Raw genomic sequence first — 22,475 nt, 5'->3', positions numbered from 1 at the left:
AAGTCATATGCATTGTCCTTCTTTATGATCTCTTATGTTATCAAAATCTAAATAACGTGCCATTTAAGTACAAGATTAGAGTGCTAGTTTTCTCTCACTGTTAATAGTTCCACATACCAAAGGCTGAGTAAAATCCTAGGATGATCCTTATTTCTTACATTTAGTTTTATTTTTAATAACCATACTTAGGCAAAGGTACTTTTGATTATTCGGAACCTCTGTCCCTTTTTAAATCAAATGCTTCCTGATTTTGATAGGAAAGGTGATGTGACTGACAGCCCCAGGTAATTTTTGTGATATCTGCTCATGTACTGTCATGCCTAGCCCACAGTAGGAATGCAAATGCTGAATGAATGATGAGAGATAAGTTATTGTTTTTTATTTGGATGTACACAGCTTTTTGCAAGAGCCTTTTTTTTTCTGGCAGCTAATTTCGTGGTGTTTTGAAAAACAATAAACCCTGATGATATGGGCTGATAGGAACTAGTGTCTTCAAGCAAAAATTTGTTGACTCACCTGCTATAATCCTTTAAAAGCATATGAGGAAGTTGAAAGTGGTCTTCAAGGTCCTACGAACACTAGGTTCGACTGGAAGAGTCTTTTCAGAACTAGATCCTAGGGAAAGTTGACTTTTGAAACTTCCTATGTTAGGTTCATGATAGATCTGAACTCTGTCTAGTTCTAAAACCACACCACTTTGTTGATCTTTGCATTGACTTAAATACTTTACCAGCTTAAGAACGTCCATTGTGTTCTTCTTGCAGGTTTGGTGTCTGGGCAATGAAACGCGTTACCATATAAACAAGACAGTAGATGGTTCCACCTTTTCTGTGGTCATTCCTTCTCTGGTTCCTGGGATCCGATACAGTGTAGAGGTGGCAGCCAGCACTGGGGCTGGGCCTGGAGTGAAGAGTGAGCCACAGTTTATCCAGTTAGGTAAGTGCTGGTGCAGACCCAGTTTGAGAGTATATCAGTGTTCCCTTTGACCTGCTTTTGTGTGAGGTGTGGGGGTGGGGATGGGGGTGGGGGTGGGGTGGTCTGTGTGTGTGTGTGTGTGTCTGTAACGGAGCCACCATTGCTAGTTAAATAGAATATGGAATGATGGTGGTATTAGCTTTATGATAACTCAAACTTATCCAAGCACACATTTTAAATGACATTTCAAGCAAAACGCTGTCAATATTCAGTGTCATCCTAATCCTGTCCTATTTTTTTTTTTTGTCTATTTGACAAATATTATTAATTGAGCACCAAAGATACGTCAGTGAATAAGAAATACATAGTCTGCACCATCATAGAAATTACAGTTGTTTGGGTTAACAAAAACAAACTTCCATGCAAAACTCATACTAGATATTGGACATTTACAACAATATGCACTTTATATTCACTTTTTTGTGTCTGTTTAAAATTGAAATTGCTTTTTATAACAAAACATAGATTGAGATGTCAGAGTGTATTGGAATATGGTTTTATGGTAATTACTTATTAAGTTAAATACAATGTGTGCTTCAGAAGTTAGATGGATAGAAAAGAAAGGGACAGAGAATCCTTCAGTAGCAAAATTCACTACAGGTAATGTGGCATGAACATAAAATACAAATCAGTAAGTGGTTACCTAAAATCTAAAACAAACAACAAAAACAGTAACAAAGTACTATTATAAATAGAAAGGGGAAAGGAATTAGTTAGATATTAAGAGGTGACATTTGAATTACGAAACATGCCAAGAAATATATAGTCATCGTTGTGTTTGTTTATTCCAGATCAGAAGTTAAGCATTAGTAATATTTTATTAGCTGATAAATTATGGACAAGGATCAGCTATATGAATCTTTATAGTTCACAAATAAGTACATAGTGTTCCTGTATGTTAATGTTGATGACATCCTAGAAATTATTTGAAAACAAAATTAAGAATCATTTGGCTTTGAATAAACTTTGTTGCGGTATGGAAGGAACTTTACATTTAATTTGAAGCCGTTATTGATGTTTCATTGTTAAGAGACATTGCTGCTGGTTGTTACAGACACACTTGCAGAATTTTGCTTGTATAACACAATGAAGTCCATCTCAAGTCCAGTGGTTGTGGGGATGGACTCTGTGCCACATGAATATGGATGGGCACAGGCTGATGTGGTTTCCCCCCTTTTACATCGGGCTTCAAAGATTGACCCCGGGTCAGCAGAAAGGAAGTGTAGAAACACATAGTGTGTGGGAAGTATAATGGTGCACATGGCCTCTGCCCTGAACTCCATCGTGTGATTTCAAATAGATAAATGGGAACACCACAAAATGGAGTCACTGGCGAGGGAGCTACTTCCCAACAACTCCGTGCTATGAGAGTCCCATTCAAACCTTTAGTGGAGAGCTTGCTGTCTCTGCCACAGCCGTGGGTCAGAATTTGATTTTTGGTTTACCTTTTATATTTAGGCACATTTTAAAACAGTGATTATATATACAACTTTTAAGTGAAAATAGCTTCATGGTTTATTTCTGGTTCATTCCTTGCAAAATTCCAAGTAATATGCAATGTTACAATGTTATGTATGGAAGATATGAGGGAAAACAGTTTAAATAATAGACTTTTTTACTCAAATTGTTGCCCAGTTTTGTGAAGTATCAGTATTAACGTAGTAAAATTGAAATTATGAGTTACATTGTGATAATCCTATATGTTGTTGATGTCATTTACTTTTTTTTTTTTTTTTTTTTATAACATACGACTTTTAGTCCTGGGTTTTCAAAGAGGCATTGGAAAGGGGACCATGTCAATTTTATTTATTTAAGATTTAAATCACGAGATTTAAGGGTCAAATGGTTTTCTTGAAATTATAAACGTGTTCCAGTTTTTTCCATATCTTAATATAGCCTCAGCTGCAGTGAGACAAAGGCTGAGATATAGAGTGGTCGTTTAATTCATTAGTCACACCACACTTTATTCTCTTAAGCCCGTCTGGTCGCTTGCATGGAATCTCCCTTGGCTGTCTCCATAAAATCTGAAGCTACCCAACTTAACCTTGCACAAATAACCATGAAATCCATAAACCTTGCAGATACAAAGGGTGTATTAGGAATACAAAGAATAGGTCTGCTTGGTGAATGCTCAGAAGATGAAGTGTTCTTAGGATAACCATAGATAAAAGGGTCTGGAACATGAAATAAAACTTTCAATCAACAAACAGTTGAAGGCAGGTGACTGCTGTGAAAATAGGGTTTTCAACCTTAACTCTCCGTAAAATGAAATCTAAAATTCTGTTCAAGAAAAACAAACAAACACGAAATAAAAACCACACACATGCAACATGACTAGCCATTTAGCCATTTTACATAGAAATGGGCACTATTTTCCTAAGGCCTGTTCCTTAACCATTGAAGGCTGCTTGTTTTTCCTGCCAGTGTCTTACCGGGATGCAGTATCATTATAATAAGAAAACATAATCTGTAGGATGTTTTCTGTTTTCAGCAATGTTATTCATATATGATGAGTTATACCAATTATATTTCTGGAGGGAAAAACAGGAGTTTTGGACTGGAACAAATGTTTCTATTTTAAAGCAGGTTGTAGTAGCAGAACATTTTCAGAGTAAAATTATTTAACAATTGTAAGAAAACCCCAATCCTCATGAAATGGGCAAACACCTTCTTTTGTCACCAGATGTTGTGGGGGAAGAAGCATTAGAATGGCAGGCACTGTGAGAATTCTGCCCACTGGCCATCCTCCAGGCTGGCATCACTTGGTGCCAGCCAAATGGGATATCGCTTTGATGATAGAGCAACAGCTTCCAGTTTTCTACACACATTGCAGACGGCTCTGTGTGACCTAATGAAGTGGTGGGCTTGTAAAATGAATATCTAAGTAGGTTTCATTTTCAACATCAATGTAAAAATAAGTAAATTTTAATATCCACAAATTCCATCAATGTTAATTCTTGAATCAAAATAGCTAACAGAAAACATAAGCCTTATTGACGATTCGTAAAGCTTGATCATTATTGTCATATCTTTTGCTGGCCATGGTTATTATTTTAAAAGAATGGTTATTCATAAATCTTTCAATGGTAACACGATTTTAATTTTTCCATTGTCTTTAACAATTCTAAATTTTATGCACCCTCTTAACATAGGTTCAAATAATGTGTTCCTAAGGCAGTTAAGAATCTTAGGCTATAGTCTCTGTGTGTATGTGGCAGTGGCAGTAAGATACACACACACACACACACACACACACATTTTTTCAATATCTATCTTATAGAGGAAATAAAACTTTATTGCTTACCTTTTTTGAGAATATAATCGAGGATTCCTACGGAACTCTGAGCAAGTGTCTATCTTTTCTAGGCATTTTTATTTGGGACCCCTTATTTGTATGCATGCATTAAAGTATTTCATTTTTTACAATTGCACTTTTGTATTTATCTCAGTTAATACGGTCCTGTGAAACTTAATCTAAGCAATGAGCTACGGAGTTTTCTGGAGTAAACAAATAGAAATCATGTGTCGTCGTCTTTGTTTTAAAATATATTTCCTAAAATTATCACATCATGTTTGTTTTGATTTAAATGAGAATAATTTTCCTGAAAAGCTCATGAACTATTTTAACTTAAAATGCTGGGTGTCCTGGGTGGAAAAACAGAAGCCATTGTCCACAGTTAACACAATACAATGGCCATTCTGTATTATGTCAGGATGAGTTCATTGTCTTGTTGAGGTTTAAACCCAAATTCATGTGAAGGTGGCTTTTCAGATTCTCACGGAAACCCCGTGTCACCCGAGGACCAGGTCAGTCTTGCTCAGCAGATCTCCGATGTCGTGAAGCAGCCGGCATTCATCGCAGGAATCGGGGCGGCCTGTTGGATCATCCTCATGGTCTTTAGCATCTGGCTGTACCGGCATCGGAAGAAGAGAAATGGGCTGACAAGTACATACGCGGGTATCAGAAAAGGTATTAGCTTTCCTAAGGTTTCCGTGTTCTAACCTGTTAACATAACTCTTGATTTTTAATATGTGACTGTAAAATTATGTATGATTATATATCTATCCTGTCTGAAATTATTGTGCTATATAAAGATTTTTCAAAAGTGCTTTGATTTTATGGTGATAGCTGCAGACGAAGACCTGTTGGATAGCAGTGCTACAAACAGGGCCCATCAGTTTCAGGCCCAGTTCCTTTAAAATGTATTTCACCAAGGTAAGTACCATCCTTGGGTGTCCTACCAGTCACTTGCGCTCTTAGGGAATGACTTTGTTGATTTATATTCCCCAGGAAATGTTTTAATCTCCTTGCCACAGGAATTGTAAATACCAATGTTGAACGGTCTCACACAGCTTGAACGGTGGTGGTGGTACTATTCTGAAGCTAGACAGTATGTGAACAATCATTATGTTGATGATGATTTCTGATTCTTTATAAAATAGTCATTTCTCAGTCAATCGGGAATGCGTGATGGAATGGGGTCCTTTGGTTTGCAAACAAGAGGAGCGTTAGTACTTTTTTTGGTTATAGTCAAAATTGCAGAGTTGACTATGTACGTGAGTATATACTATTAATCATGGTGATTTCATTACAAATATGTTTACAGTTTTAGAAGAGAAAGTTTACTTGCCTGCTATTATTTGCAATTTTGTGGATGAACCGAATATGCCAAAGGTATTTCACAGACCCCTTTGCCACGTATCCTTGAAGTCTGTAGACTGATGATTTGTATTTTTTATTTTCTGAGGAGATTTGTTAACACTGCCAGACAGAGAATCCTCCCTCCACCCCAAATATATTCATCAATTCTGGGCCTCAGATCTGGACTCCAGGTGGGGTGACGTTAAATCCCAGTTTTCCAGGGATAGTCCCAATTTATGTTTTTAGTTTAACTAAGTTATTTACAGTGCTCCTTTTGCTCTCAAAATTGTCCTGGTTTGGATGACAAATTACACGTTCACCGTAGTTACTTTTAGGGACTCTGCCTAAGTTAAGACAACACTTGTGCTTTGCCGCAATGCAAATTTAAAGAGAATTACCAAAAACATATCCCCTCCCCCACCATCACCACTCTTAAAAAAAAAAAAAAGTCTACCTCTTTCTTGAGTGAATGTTTCCTACACGTCTTGGCCAAGTCATTTCTCTGACCAAGTATATGGCCAAGACAGAATTTGTAATGCTAGCTAGCACTTTTCTCAGTGACAAGTTCTGTTGAAAGTCCCTCCACACTTATAGAGCAATCCGGGACAGAAGTCTAAAATATTTCTGCTCTCGGTCACAAGAGGGCTTGGCAAGAAAGAGTCGACACACATTCATTGCCCAAACTGTAAAAATGAATCACTGTGCGTCTCGCCTGTGGCTGCACAGCAATCTCTTCATGTACGTACATCCGCTTTAGCATTATCATCCTTAAATATGTTTTTTTTTCAGATGTGTCCTCTAGAGATGAAGTAAAATGTCAGTGTCCCTGCCTGTGAAATGGAAAATGAGGGCTTGGAGGTCACGGCAAAGAGGGCGGGTGCCCATTATGTATACAAAGTAGAACGATGGCAGGCACATGTGTTACCATGTAAAACCTTTGACTAAAGAACAATGCAGGGAAGGGATTTGTGGGTGTCTGTGTGGTGGAGCAGGAAAGGGGCAAGGTTTGGGGGCTTGTGTTTTGAATTTGGATTCGAATGAGGAAAAGTGGCAAATTACCTTATAGATGTAGTCTTTGGACTTCTCTAGGAATCCTGTATTTCTCATTGTGGTGAAGTGCTGTAGCTGTGTCGTTACAATGTAATACTCCGTATTGTCTTGAAATCTAAATATGGGAAATGACACCCTCTTCCCATCTGTTTCTTTTCCTTTACTAATGTGCTTTAAGCATGCTGGCAATGCTTATGTGCTCTTCCTGCAAAACCTATTAAACTAATATCATTGTCTTTTTAACTAGCTTGTGTTTAAGCAGAAATCATAGAACATAATTACAAATGTAATTGGTGAGCATTCGATTCTGCTTTCCTTATTTTGTCTTGTCAGCACTTTTTGTTTATATGCAACTGAAAAAAAAAAAAAGTGCATCCTGAAATCTTAAATTGTCTATGCCCAAAACAATGCCGGTAACAAGAAAAAAGGAAAGGAAGGATTTTAAAGAAATAAATGTAAGAGAGCCTATTGGCTTATCATCCATCAAATCAGAGCGTGACTGGGTAACAGTGAGCATTTCCCCCACGTTTATTTGTAGGTGTGCCCTCTGCTAGACCACTCCATCCGCCCCACCCCCAAAACTCATCCACATAACATTCACACAGTGCACCAGCATCACTGGGGAAAAAGAGTGTATTCTATTATCAGAAGGTTTGAAAATTAAGTTGTTCTCTGGTGTACATGCTGTAAAAATTGCCTTTAGACTGGCCTCTTTTCATCTCTTCTTCAATTCCTTAAACTGGGGTTAGCAGTTAGCTAAGAGTACTAACAAGGACCTTTCTATTTTCCCTACGTCCTTGTGATGGCAAATTCATGTTCAGGCATTCTATTCTTGCTTGAATAGCTCTACTTTCAAATGTACCTTTTCTTATGAAGACTTGTTACTATGGCTCTGAATTTTTTTATTGTAGCTAAATTACATTGACTATCTGAAAAGCCCTGACTGAAAGGAAACACAATAGATTATTAAGACGGAGACTGCTGTGCTGCAAATGAAGGCCAGCGTATAAATTGGGTATACATACAGCATTGAGATTTTGGTTTTTGTTCTCTCTGGTATACTCAGATGGTTTAAGCGTACTAGGTTTGGTAAGAAGTGACAGTTGTAAAGGATGGTATAGCATTCCGGTTTGCAACCCCAAATGCTCTAATCCTAAAGTAAATTTCTTGCAGATGGTCAAGTGTGAAGTGGAAAATACATTTTGGGCAGCTTTTCGATCCATGATAGTAGCTAATCAGTATTCCAGTTTGTGTGTCTTAAGGATTTCTTAAAAGAAAACTTTAGTCGTCAAGGGAGTTATGCACATTGCCTTGCTTTCCTTATCAGGGCAGTGTTTACTTTAAATTAATGTGAAGAACTTGGAAAATAAGTCAGCCTCCATCCTCTCTGAAATGACGTGGGCATAATTTTGGTGTTATCCAACATCCAGGAATGAGAGACGATAGGAAAAGTGGGGGAGGCAAGGATGCTATTTTTGAGGTCGACAGTTCAAGTTCAGGCATTATTGATTAGATTTATAACTGCAAAGAGTGAAGATTTTCAGAGGGGCATTATTGTTCTATTGTTTAGTTTCTAGAGTGTGGCATTAAAAAAACTGATCAGTGTACTCCTAGAAAGCTTCTAAATATAAACTATAATAGATACAGTTTAAAACTCCCCATTTCTTCTGTCCATTCACAAATTTCTATGATGATAAAAATGTCGCATTACACTGTATATTATAAGGTGTCATGCAATGAAAGAGCTCAATTTTATGATTCTCTTCATTCCAATGCTCCCTTCCTTGCTTCCTCCCTCCCTTTCCTCCTTCCTCCCCTCTTTCCTCCTCTCCTTCCTCCCTCCTTCCTCCTTCCTGTTGTGCTTTCTTCCCCCGCCTCCCCTTTCTCCTACCCTCAATCTCTGTCTGGATCTCTGTCTCTCTCTCTCTCTCTCTCTCTCTTAATGATGAATACTTAAGTACACCTATTAGTCCACTTTAATAAGCATTTACTTTCAGATTTCTAGATAAAGTTCAAGCAAGACCCTAATAATGCTTGTTTAAGCATCCATCATTCAATGTTTGGAAATGATTCATAGTGGAGGATTCCTGTTTGTACTAAAGCCGTGAGCTAAATCTGTGTTACTAAATGCAGGGTCATTCCCAGGCTAACCCAGCATAATTCCCCTCCGTACTAGAATGTCAGACACTTCAAAATGGTACCTGTAGAGACAAGCTTCTTTTTTGTAACCTCAGATTTGGTTGTATTCATATATCAGAATGTCAGAACTACTGGCTTAGTTATTTACATTTGTTTTATGTTCAGCTGTCTGCTTGATTTATACTAATGTGATATGTTCCCTTTCTCTCTTCAGCTTAATAACTGGTTTATATTTTGTTTTGATTTTTCAGTCCCGTCTTTTACCTTCACACCAACAGGTATATATTTGCACTTACCCTCCCCCTTTCCTTTGTTAGTTTGGCATGTGTCGTACTGTTGTGTTTCTGTTTTTATTTCGTTTGCTGCAGTAAGTTGGGGGACAGGACTTAAATGGAATACAATACTTTATTTACTCATGTCAGGCATGCGTTTGCAGTAGAAGTGGTTGGTGTTGCTCTTCGTCCATTTGATGTAGTTATTTATTCACGAATCCACATTGAATCTTAGCCTTGTATGCACGTGTTTCATTAGATAGATACACTGTTTCTCCCCTCAGCATGATTTAACATGCTAATGATCCTATTGATTATTTCATACTCGGCAGTGCATTTTTCCTTAACTTCAGCTTTCAGATTTTCCAACAAAAATTTCTCTCCCTTTCCATTCTTTGTCCATAGAATCAACATTCTTAAAGGTAACCAAAACATCCAGCACACGCAAAAGATAAAACTTTTCATTTTCCCGAAGTCAGAATCCTAATATTCTGTTCTGTTCAGTTTCTTTCCAAGTGGGTCCTCTCCTTTCACATCACCTTTAGTAGAAGACGCACCTGTAATCTTGCCTCCCTGTTTTTAATCCAGTTATTGTAATCGCTGGAAGCGGTTATCTCTCCTCAACAGACTCCAGTTTGGAGTTCTTCTAAGTAGCAGAATTTGGCAGTTTTTAGAAACACATTTCTTCTTAGAAAATGTGTCTGTGTTTACAGAAAAGCTAATCTTCTTAACCCCTTGCCTCTGTGCAAATCTTGTTTTATTATGGCTAAATTTTTATACTGATAATTTATTAAGCTGAAAATGCTTTCAAGAGCATTAAAATACATTTCCACTGTATATACATGTCTAATGAAAACACAATGAGAAGGGTTTCTACAGGCTACAGTAAAAACAGGTCATATTAATTGATAGTCACAGCTTGGCATACATCTTTGTGTGTGGAGAGAGAGAAGGTTTATTTTAACATTTATCTCTGTCTTACTGGGAAAGCAACCTAATAAGGATTCTTTCCCCAAATTTCAAATTCCACTTATGTAAATTCATGAAATTATATGATCTAATAATAAACGTAAATCTATGAGAATGTGAATGTACAAATGTGTAATAGTTATATTTAATAAGAATGTACTGAAGTTTGCTTTTGCTTAGCTTTCAACCTTGTTGGCACATTAAGAAAATAAAAGTAACTTATATTTAATTCTATACAATCTTAAAAAAAAAATACTGGTTGAATCAGAAATCTGCTACTTCCTGTGATGACTTTTGCATTGCTTCTAAATAGAAAGGAAGAATGCATTCCGTTTTAGAAAGATGCTCATAAATGTAATAGCTTTTGATATACAAATATAAATGTCTATTAATTTTTTCTTTTTTTTTTTCTTTTTTGTAATATCCTAGTAACTTACCAGAGAGGAGGTGAAGCTGTGAGCAGTGGAGGGAGGTAATTATCTTGCTTGTTTTGTAGATCCTAAGGGGAATTCCGGATATTCCTTGATGACATTGCTATCTTCCCTTAAAAGGTTCAACTTAAAGATGAAATTGGTTCAAATCTTTTAGAAATGCTCCATTGGACTGTGCCGAGGAACCAAGCTTTTTCGTACACAAATGCTGTTGATGGAGCTGTTGCATCTTAGTCAGCGACCACCAGAGGGAGCACTTTCACCGGGAAAGACAGACTTGCTGATTTAGCAGATGATTAAAAGGAGTTAAAGCAATTAAGTGATGGCATTTATGAAGATTAAGAAATATAGCTGGTTAACAGATACTATGAAAGAAAAAGTGTTCATTTGAAAACCTGCTGAACACAGCATTTGCTCATAAGTTGTAGGTTATATTTGTTTGTGTTTGTTAACAATTCAGTGTAGTTCTGCTCTCTATTTGCAGGGAAACACATTGAAATAAAAGAAAGAAACCCGGGTAGCTTGTTAACACAGAGGTTTCTTTTCTCTAATTAAAATGAACCTCAATCCCATATTTATGATTTTTTTGCAATTATTATTCAGTGAACTTGAATGTATTCACAGGGAAATCACAAATTGATGTGACAAGTGGCTTACATGGGCTAAAATAAGATATGTTACATCAGCCACGCTTTGGGATTTTCTACAACTATATGATTTTTATTTTTTTCAAAAACAGTAACATCTTGCTTAAGGTGTCAGAAAAAATTATTTTCTTTCCAACCAAAACCATTTTATAATTGAAGTTCAATTAACTTATTGAGTATCCTGGTATGTGCCAATGGATTTCTACTGGGAAAAGACAAAAATGAGTAAGACATAATTCCTGATTCTGAGGAACGTACTGTCTGATGACAGAATTACTGAATTTAGTAAATGACAAAGAGTGACTTGATTTCAAAGAAACTGTTGACCACTTTTAACCAGTGCTGCACAAATGTGGCGGCAGGTACTAATCTTTTCTTCCTGAGTACTGCTGCTAGCTTCCTGTTTTCATACCTGTGAAACAAAGCCAGATACTGAAAGACCCAAAAGCTAGGACGGGCTTCACAGGGAATAAATCCACTCGATTCAGGAATTTAAACCAGGGCATGTTTTTGCATCCAGGGGAATTCCATCTAAATCATAGCCCAGACATTCATGAAACAGCATTTGGCATAAGAACATTCTCTCCTGGATAAATCTGGAATGCCTGATTATATAATCACCTTTCTACCTGGTATATTCATGACTGTAGACTTCAGCTTTCTCATTAATCAAAGCATAGGAAAGTGTTTAATTGAGCATCTTCTATATGTTCGGCAGTAGCCTCTGGACATAGGTGTGAGCACAGACGCATGTATGCTCGCGTGGACACACACACACACACACACACAATATACGTATATACCCTATTTCCCCGAAAATAAGATGTAGCTGGACAATCAGCTCTAATGCCTCTTTTGGAGCAAAAATTAATCTAAGACCCAGTCTTATTTTACTATGATATTAGATTAATTTTTGCTCCAAAAGACACATTAGAGCTGATTGTCTAGCTAGGTTTTATTTTCAGGGAAACACAGTATGTCCAGTTTTTGCTGTAATGAAATTGACCACCTAGATAGACCAAATTATGAAACAGGAAACAATTGAAGGAATCCATAGGTACACTGTTCCTTGAAATCTCTATCCATTCGGAAAACTCACTATATCATCAACAGAATTAACCTTGTAAATTTAAAAATAGAATAGCAGGGAAACCATTTTAATTCAAAGACCAAATGAAATGATAAAAGATGCTGGAATGTTACAGAGGCAACAGTTAAATAAAGATCTTTGAATCAGTGATCAAAATGACAGTTATGTACACGATTTTAAATTTGTTTATTCATTACACATAGTCATTGAATGCCCAATATGTGGTGGGCACTGTTCTAGTTGCTTGACATGTATCAGCGAGCAAAGTCAGTAACAATTTCTGTCCACGTGAGCCTTACATTTAACTCGGGAGACAGAAGATAAATAATAAACATTAAAAATAAGTCAGTGCTATCCCATTAACTGTTGATGAGTGCTATGGAAAAGATATAAAAGGATAAGAGGGGAATCAGGAGGGCACTCGGAAGAGGTCTCATTTCCTAGCCATGTGTGAGTGAGTGTGTGTGTGTGTGTGTGCGTGTGTGCGCGTGTTTGTTCTATGATCTCCTGTAGTAAGAGACTGAGAAGTGAACCAAACTCCTGCATTCGCTTCTCTCATGTCCGTCCCTTAAACACTGTATTCCCTCAGGCCTCTCAGACTCAGTGAGCCCTCACCAGACTCGCCACCTCATTTGGTTAATGACACCTAAGTCGGAATGTTCCAAACATCCCCCCTTTACTGCCTCCAGGACTGCTTTGCATTGATCCTTCTTTTTACCCCCTTCACCATCACTATATTGTTTCACTCCCTTGCCTAATCTGTTGCAGAAGCTCTCAGTGGCCCTGCCTTCAACTACCTTTATTTGCATGACTTCCTGTGAGTTCATTCCTTTTGCCCATTGGAGCCAGAATGATATTTTGAAGTGCATATTGATCATGTCTCCAACCTGCTGAAGGTCGCATTTTCAGTAAAACCCACCATGTATAAAATACCCAAACTGAGCACAGCACAGGAAGCCCACAACCGCTAAGGCTTTGCGGGTCCACTTCACTCCTCTGTCAGCCGCACCCTACAAGCCACCTGCCATTCGCCAGTATTGTATTCTCCTGTATGTCCTTATGACACCAGTCTGGAATGTGTCCCCCCTCCCCTCGTCAGTTTGTGGAGGTTCATCTGCTGCCTCCTCCATGAACATTCTGTGCTGTGTAAATACCACAACACCTAATATGAGGTAATGCAGTTATCTTTTGTAAATACCAGGGGTCAGCAAATTATGGTTCTTGGGCCAAATTGGGTCTGCCACCCAGTTTCATAAATAGAAGTTTTATAAGAATACAGCCAAACTCATTTGTTTACAGGTTGTCTCTGACTGCTTTTCCACTACAGTGGCAGAGCTGAGTAGTTGTAATGGAAACTACATGGCCTGCAAAGCCTGACATGGTTACTATCTGATCCTTTACAGAAGTATTAATAGTTTGCCAACTCCTGACTTATATGATTGTCACAATAAATTGTGAGATCCTGGAGTGTATTGGCTCATAATTTATTAGTAATTAAATACATGGATTTTTTAAAATACATGCAATAAATGCAATGTATTGAATTATGTCAATAAATTTAATACATGGATTATTGAACTTTGAAAGATACCATCAGAAAGTATCCAGGGAAGGAAGGAATGAGCAAGCTATTTAAAAAATGAAAGTCAGAAGGCCTGAGTTTGAGTCTTTAATGACTTTGGAGATAATTTTGGGGGCTGGACATTTTACTCTAATAAAGGAGAAAGCAGAGCTAGAAATCTCTTGTAGTTTTCAAAATTGTAAATTTAGCTATCCTCAGAAAAGGGAGAGATTGAAGGTTGTGATAAACAAAGAGACCTCTTTTTGACTTGAAAAGAGCAAAGGATGTGTGATGGAATCCAGGGGAGGATCATGGGAATATTAAATAACTGTTGCTATTTATTTGTTTTTCTTACCTCAAATATCCCAGTCACTTTTTTTCTAAAAATCTACTTAAAATCCAAACAATAGCATAAACCAGGAAACAGCAAAGAAAGCCTGAAAAAGTTAGTGTGGAAGTCAGGCTAGCCAGATGGAGAATGCCAGCACCACATTTCCTAGCAGCGCTGGATGAGAAAGTAACCAAGCTCAGGTCTTGCTTCTCTTTAAAATACTGGCCACTGTTAGATATGTCCTTCCCTTCTTTCTGGCTTCAAAACTCTTTAAAGCTATCAATGGAAAGAGGAGCCAATCTGTAGGCAACCTTTACTGCCAGTCCCCTCACCATTTTCCCCAATCCCTGGACACTCTAGTATTGTATTTTGTGGTTTGTTCGTTTGTTTTAGAGTAAGGGATTAGAATATCTAGAGAAGGAAGAATGGAAGAATTGAAGGTAACTGCCACAAAATTATTTAAGTGCATTTGCCCTCTTTCCTTTGTAACACAAGTCAATCTCCCTAGCATAAACTAGAAGATAAATTTGGTTTTTGTGAGCCCAAGTCTCTTCTTTTCCCTGATAATACTGCCTTGTCGAAGATAAGGAAGAAATAAGCAAAACTCAGATATGTTAGTATGGAAATATAACAATGAACATATTACATGACGATACAGTGTATGGTAACATTACATAATATTTTAGACACATAGTAATCGCTCTAAGCAGCACTGTTCATTTCTGCTTCATTTCTTATTGCTGGGCATCTATATCTGTTTCATACACACTAGATCATCTTAAACGCATAAAGGTAGCCTGTGAGATTATCAGTTTAAAAAGACCCTAACACCCTTATCAGAGTAGCTACATATGACCTTGACTTCCTCAAAGACCTCTGAAATGCACACATGACATTTTAAGTTTCATTGTGAGCCGGGTAATCATCCTTAACCTTCTTCCCTAAATAATTAGCATTCCAAACGCAAGTCTAAACTGAAAGCTAGGCTGTGAATCGTTAATCCTACTTCCTGTTGGAAATCACCCATACATATGAAAAGTTCTTTCAGCCTGTGATGATATCAAAACATTCACTTTAAAGGCTTTTTTCTCCTGAGGGAATCATAGTAGCATGAAAACATTGTCTATTCCTTTTGAAATATGTAAGACAGGCTGTGGAATATTTCCACTTGATCCATACGTAAAACATCCCATAATATATCTACAGTGTCAAATATGGAGATTTATTTTTAATAACTTCTATAGTGATAACACACATGGTTTAAGTTCAAGAGAAAATAAAAAAAGGAAAGTTAAAAGATTATTGGATGCAGAATTTCTAAAGTAACATTTATTTCAAAGGCTCCAGATATCTGTGATACTGCTTGCATGTAAATCTTGCAAATTTCAAGAGTTCAGCAACATTGCTCTTCAAAGCATGTTTTTATCAACAATTTTAATAATAAGCTTGCACAGTTTTAACAGCTTTATTGAGAATTTCAAGACTTCCGACACAAACCTCACTCTTCCTTTTGTTAACAATGTTTGAGGACTGGAGGAAATTTCAGCACTCTCCAGTATCTGGGTTTATAGCATCCTATATTAGAATGTGAATTCTGTCGCCAGAATACTTAACTTTGAATTCCAGCTCTCCCACTCACTCACTTTGTATAACCACATACAAGTTTCTGAACCTCTCTCAGATGTCTCAGTTTCCTCATCTGTAAAATCTGAATAATAATAGTAACTGCCTTGTAGAATTTTGTGAGAATTAAGTGAATCGTTACATATAAAGACCTCAGATCAATGCCTCACACATTATATGCAAACAGTAAATATTAATTTTTATCACACACACACACACACACACACACATACATACAGGACCAGATATGTAAATTAAAATCCATATTCTTCATTTGAAGTGACATTCCTTAAATAACGATCATTTGCATAGTAAGTTTCCTGGGTTGACTACCTGTCAGAATAGGAACCATGGTGAGTGGAGTGGCGGGTGCTTGCTTCCCAGGTAAATGAGACGCATAATTATTGCACAGAAAAGGAAATCACGAAGACCATCTTTGCAGAACGTGTAGTCCCAGTCTCTTTCTTGTGGGTCTGACAGCACATCATGCATCATCACCTCTTTTGCTGAGTTATCAAATGGAATCAGTGTTGGAAAAAGCTGTTGGAATGCCGTTCTTGGACTCCTGTCTGCGTATCTAGTGCTGGGAGTCCAGGGCTTCCATTAATAACTGCTGATGTGCTTTGCGTTCCCAATGCACAGGGAAAGAGGATTAACATCTGGAGTGCCCCAAAAACATGAACATCACTATTTCTTAGAGTGGACATCTTTGTGTCACGAGATTTAATTCAGTAGCTTTTCTTTGTTTATGTTGGGATTTGTGGCATTTTCCATTGTCCTCCTCGGAAAATGTTGACAAGCTTACACAACTGTGCACTGAAGCATCGAGGGGGCTCTCTGCAAAATGTCACAGAGCCCAAGACTCGCTGTTTCATCATTTTGGAAGGAAAATATACACATGTGCTTCCTGTGTGGTATCTATTGTCTAAGTGAAGGAGCTTATTCCATTTCATAATAAAGTCGTGAGAAGAATCATATTTTAAGGGGTCAAAAATGAAATACAAACTGTCTTAATTATGGGATCTTTAAACCATTAAATCACTGAAAATATTATATATCCATGTTTTTCTATTCCATGTTTGATTTTCAGTTAATGTGACTAAAGGTGGAGTAGAGCACTGCAAGTGGTACTGTATTTTAAGTCTGAAGCACAGCTCCGCCAATTTACAAAGTTACGGCTCTATAAGCTGTGGCACCTCCCAGAACATTACGGTACAGTTGCCTTGTCTGTAAATAAAAGGAATAATATCTTTCAGTGGAGATGACCAAATTATATGTGCGTGTAATGGAATGAAGAGTTGGTTGGAATTCTGAATAGGAAATATTATTTGTTACTTATATAACATTTATTTAATATCTTTTTGTTTTTCTTTAGGCCAGGACTTCTTAACATCAGTGAGCCTGCCGCACAGCCCTGGCTGGCAGATACGTGGCCTAATACTGGCAACAATCACAATGATTGTTCCATCAATTGCTGTACAGCAGGCAGTGGGAACAGCGATAGCAATCTGACCACCTACAGTCGCCCAGGTTAGAGACACAGACATCTTGATATGTAGTTGCATTGGAAGGAACCAGCCAAAAACATACATTTCTTCTCCCTCTCCCTACATGGGAAGGGAAAGTTTCATCAACATGTTCAAGAAATGTTGACTATCATTTAGCAATCTAGACTGACTGAAGTTATTTTCTCCATCCCTATATCTCCACACCTCAGTCTCCTCCAAAAAAGTTTCCCAGTATGCAATGGGTGAATGGAGAATAGAATCTCTAGAATAAATAGCAAATAAGGAAAAATGAAGTTATGTAAAAATATTCATCTTCATAAAAATATTTAGGGTTATAATTTTTAATTGTAACTATTTCATTATTTTCAACATTTGAGGCATAAAACAGATCAAAATGTTAATAAATCTATAGTTAAAGTGAGCCAAATTATTTTAATAGCAGTGATAATAATTGTACAACAGTAATAAAAATTTTTAAATGAAATTTAACTGAAATTCAAAATTAAACTTTTATAGTATAGAAATAAATTCTGGGAATACAAGAAATATATGTCTTTTGCAGATGTGTATGCATACGTTTATTTGGCATCATGTGTTTGGGATTCAAAAATATGCATAAGTAAATTAGTTTGCTAAAATTTCGTGCTAAAATATGACAGTAAAATATGGATGTTTAGTATGCAATATTTGAACAGAAAATTACAAATGCTTTTTTATATATAAAAAAATCCCTCGACATTCACAATATGGGAAATATTGAAAGAATTGTAAAGAATCAAAAGATATGATGATAGAAGTAAAATAACCCATGGAATTAAGGAACAGGAAAATAGAAGAGAGCATTTACACAAAGATGTTATGTAACGTAAAACACAAGTCATAGTGCCATCTGTAGGTCTAACCTTAAAAGAAGTCCCCAAGGTCCATTGGATAAGGATATGGATATGACATCCATGTGACCCAGTCCATATTCTCCAGACGTCCATATCCTAGTCGTCCAGACAGACGCTTACATAATTTTAAATAAAAGAAAGACTATGGTGAGCCCTATAGGAGAGAAATAATGACAGTACTCATTTGAATTCATATGTAGAACTCTGCTGTCCAACATGGTAGCCTCTGGCTATATGTGGCTATTTCAATTTAAATAAAATACAATTTAAAATTCAGTTCCTCATTCTCATTAGCCACATTCCAAGTGCTGATGGCTACTGTATTGCACAATGCAGAATAGACCATGTCCATCATCTCAGGAAGTTCAATTGAGTAGCACTCATTTCGAAAGACTGAGGAAGAAAAATGAGATTGCCAAATCCATATTGCCTTTAATAATATGTCTTTACCCCTATTAAATAAAATTTAATACCTAGAAACTAGAATTACTAAAGACCAGATGGATCAAAAGCCCTGTTTCCTGATCATTTATTATTGAAATGCCAAATTGTTGAATTCAGTATTCTAGAGAAGTTGCAAAATTTTCTTAAGAGCCTATTCCTATTTATATCTTTATTACCCACTGTGTTAACTTACAATTTTTTAAGATATCCAGTTGGAAACTAATCTTCAAGATGACTTGTTAACGTTGGTGCCACTATATACTACACGAATAACATAATATTGTTTTCACCACTGTAACTTGACTAATTTTTTTTATTTTAAAAATGTTTTAATTTTAACTCCTCCTGCTGTTTTAATATTTTTAACTGCAGGCTTTAATATTTCTCTGTATCAGTTATTTCATTCTCAAACATTTCAATGAAGGGAAAATTAGAAGGAAATTGAGATAGTAGACATAATTGATATTATTTCAGGCTTTATTTGATTAAATTACCCTGGTAATGTATGATCCATTTTCCCATCATTATTGTCACTTTATACTTCTTGGGGTGTCATTATGAAACCATGAAAAAAATGATTAACATCTTTGCCTGACAATGATGATCCTACGTGACCAAGAGAAGAACTAATAAAATTCTCCCTAGTACTATTTACTATCACTCCTCTCTTCCTCATGGCTTTTGAGTAGAGATACTTGATAAAATATTGAAATCTCATATTTTTTGATGGGATGGCAGAGGTTTTTTTCTGTTTGATTCTCAACTTCTATGCTTGGTTCTGTTGCTTTGATAGCTAACTAGTATCTTCAAGTAGTTCAGTTAACTCCAGACTAGAAAATTTAAATTTGGCACATATATTCATGTATATGTTATTTTGGTGGGATTCCCATTAATGGAGTTGTTAAAAGTTCTCTCAAATTGGGTGAATTATTTATTATATAGCACTTTGCAGAAGTTCAAAATTTTTTAGTCTATATAAATTCTCTTTAGTCTGTATATACATTCTCTTATTCCCTCCATTTTCAATCATTTTCTTTAGAAAGTACATATGAATACTTGGCCCTTTTTACTGATCTTATTGAAGCCCATTTGTGCTTTACATAACAATTTTACTGTGACTCACAAAGCTACTTACAAAAAAATCTTAAACAAATAACCATGGAAAATGACTTTTTCCTTTTCCTCTCCGTTGCACATAGCCGATTGTATAGCAAATTATAACAACCAACTGGATAACAAACAAACAAATCTGATGCTCCCTGAGTCAACTGTTTATGGTGATGTGGACCTTAGTAACAAAATCAATGAGATGAAAACCTTCAATAGCCCAAATCTGAAGGATGGGCGTTTTGTCAATCCATCAGGGCAGCCCACTCCTTATGCCACCACCCAGCTCATCCAGTCAAACCTCAGCAACAACATGAACAATGGCAGTGGGGACTCCAGCGAGAAGCACTGGAAACCGCCTGGACAGCAGAAACCAGAAGTGGCACCGATTCAGTATAACATCATGGAGCAAAACAAATTGAACAAAGGTGAACCGCTGTGCCTTCATCCTCACCCTTTTCTGTCTTGGTACCCCTAACCCTCAGCACTCCGTGCCAAAACCTAGCTGGGACTAGCATGTGAAATCTTTCTTTGGTTACTAAGGTTTTCTTATTTCTTTGGTTTCAGAATTTCCCGTGTCCGAGAGTTAATTAGCACAACAATAACCCTGGAAATTGATTTTATAATAATATATAAGTATTTTCAAGTCGTCTTTTGAGATTAATTTAAATTTAATCGTAGGTGAAGGATTGCATAGGACAGGCAATCTTTTATTCATAAAGCAGAGCTACAGCCGTTACAATACCTCACACTTTAAATAAATAGACTGTCCCATTTTTCCACTCGAGAATGTAAGGTAATTGCTTCTACATGGTCATATAAACGAATGGCATTTTTATATCAAACTGGAGAAAAATAATTAAATTAAACGTGAACTGGAGAAGTGGTTCAATTTGTTGTATTTCTCCTACCTTGAGTGCTTACTAAGGCTGCTGCAAAGTATGATTTTAGAACCTACAATTCTTTGGTTGACCTGATTGAAGTCTGTCAGAATAGACCCTAAAGTAAATTGAGTTTAGTGTTAACTTGTCGCAGCAGAATAGTATCTTATGGCCTGAGGGGAATGTTTCTCTTTCTAATAAGGTATGTGTGAGTCGGAAGAGACTGGTATTTGATTTTTTTGTAGTCCTTCAGGCTAATGTTTTAATAACATGATTTGCAATGTTATATCACAAAGAAAAAAGGGATTGCTCTAATTTGAATAGATCAGGCAATTTTGTACAAGTGTCCAGATGAAGGATGAATTTTATTGTAAGTAATTAGACACATAGGTTTGTTTTCTTTAGGCTTGAGTTGGGGCCTTTTTTCTCCCCCGAAAATAAAACATAGTTCGAGATTACAAAATGATAGCTTAAAACCACTGTTTTGTTTGATTAAAGTTAGTGTTGTGTGTTTTAATTTAATTATAGACTCATCCCGCTTTTTTTCTAAGTTTAAAAAACCACTTGGTTGGCATAATAATCCAGTTCAATAAATATTTATTCAGACTCTTGCACAAGTTCATGACAAAGGCTGACAAAGATGAATAAGACCGTTTGTGCAATCATAGAGTTTACAGTGGGAATTCAAACTATTATTACATTGTTCCTCTAACGTATATGGCTTTACTGAGGACTTTGGAAGGGTCTGACAGTCCTCTGTACAAATATTTCAGAGCTCTGATTTATTGTTTATACTGCTTGTAAACAGACTCAGTATGTCAAACTATAATAAAGACCCCATCATGCAACTAGACTGACAGATTATTACTCATTATATCCCAGTGGCGAGTTTATCATTTGGATTTTCCCCCTCTGCTGAAGTAAGCAGAAGCATTTCTGTGGCAGACTGAGATTCTGTTTTCCTTATCATGGGTATTTTTTTATTATATATAAACTTGCTGACAAGTTTCAGTTTTGTTTCTTTTATGATTCATAGATGTGATATTTTCCCTAGATGTGATTCCCTATTTTCCATAGATGTGATTGTTAAAGTTATTTTGTTACTATACCTTTCAAGATAAGAAGTCAAGCAAACCTAGTTTCTGTCATAGCTGATTTATAAATAATTTAAAGAGAGGAAATAGTCCCACATAGGATTCATCCACACCTCTGTTTAGTCTGGTTTGTGTAAAGAAGATGCAAAGGATTTGTGTTTTGTAAATCGTAAAGGAGACATGTTTAAAGGTCTTTGTTTTTTCTTGACTTTTCCTCTGGTAAACTTCTGTGCATCTTAGCAAGTAATCAAAATGGTGGTTTAAAAGCCTAATTGTTGGTAAATGATTAAGGCAACAAAGAAAAAAAAAACGTTTATTTATTTATTTATTTATTTATTTATTTATTTTTATCTGAAATGTGTAGATTATCGAGCAAATGATGCAATTCCTCCAACTATCCCATACAACCAGTCATATGACCAGAACACAGGAGGCTCCTACAATAGCTCAGACCGGGGCAGTAGTACATCTGGTAAGTAAGGGGAACCAAAAAGAAAGTCAACATCTCCTTTCAGAAGGTGGCACATTCAAGATTATGAATTGAATGCTAATGAACTCATGTGTGTATATGACATTCCTGTCACTTTATATAATTTGTATATTCCAGGCATAGGTTTTTGTCTCTGCAATTTGAAGGACTGTCCACGCAATAAGCCATTTCTGTTCTATTTGGTCACAAAGGTTAAGGATCCTGTTTTCCTCCTTGTGAAGGGAACTTTAATAAAGCCAGAAGCATCAACTAATCTTTAAAGGCAGTTGAAACTTGTGGGGTTTTTTTAGTCAAAATATAAGTAAAATTTTTGAACATATAGTTGATC

At 36.5% G+C, this 22,475-nt stretch overlaps 1 protein-coding gene across 1 annotated transcript in view; it reads left to right on the top strand.

Moving 5' to 3' along the window:
* Positions 1-22,475, top strand: part of ROBO1 (roundabout guidance receptor 1) — a 1,107,232-nt gene that overhangs the window by 1,048,874 nt on the left and 35,883 nt on the right. Inside the window, exons 18-24 of the mRNA XM_033132830.1 lie at positions 765-936; positions 4,748-4,945; positions 9,058-9,084; positions 10,477-10,519; positions 17,106-17,260; positions 19,775-20,110; positions 22,022-22,129. Coding sequence (XP_032988721.1) covers positions 765-936; positions 4,748-4,945; positions 9,058-9,084; positions 10,477-10,519; positions 17,106-17,260; positions 19,775-20,110; positions 22,022-22,129 — 1,039 coding nt within the window. The remainder of the gene's footprint in view (positions 1-764; positions 937-4,747; positions 4,946-9,057; positions 9,085-10,476; positions 10,520-17,105; positions 17,261-19,774; positions 20,111-22,021; positions 22,130-22,475) is intronic.

Source organism: Rhinolophus ferrumequinum, chromosome 2 (assembly GCF_004115265.2).
Source record: "Rhinolophus ferrumequinum isolate MPI-CBG mRhiFer1 chromosome 2, mRhiFer1_v1.p, whole genome shotgun sequence".
NCBI lineage: Eukaryota > Metazoa > Chordata > Mammalia > Chiroptera > Rhinolophidae > Rhinolophus > Rhinolophus ferrumequinum.
The sequence above is the reverse complement of the archived record's forward strand: the minus strand, read 5'-3'. Positions and strand labels throughout refer to the sequence as shown.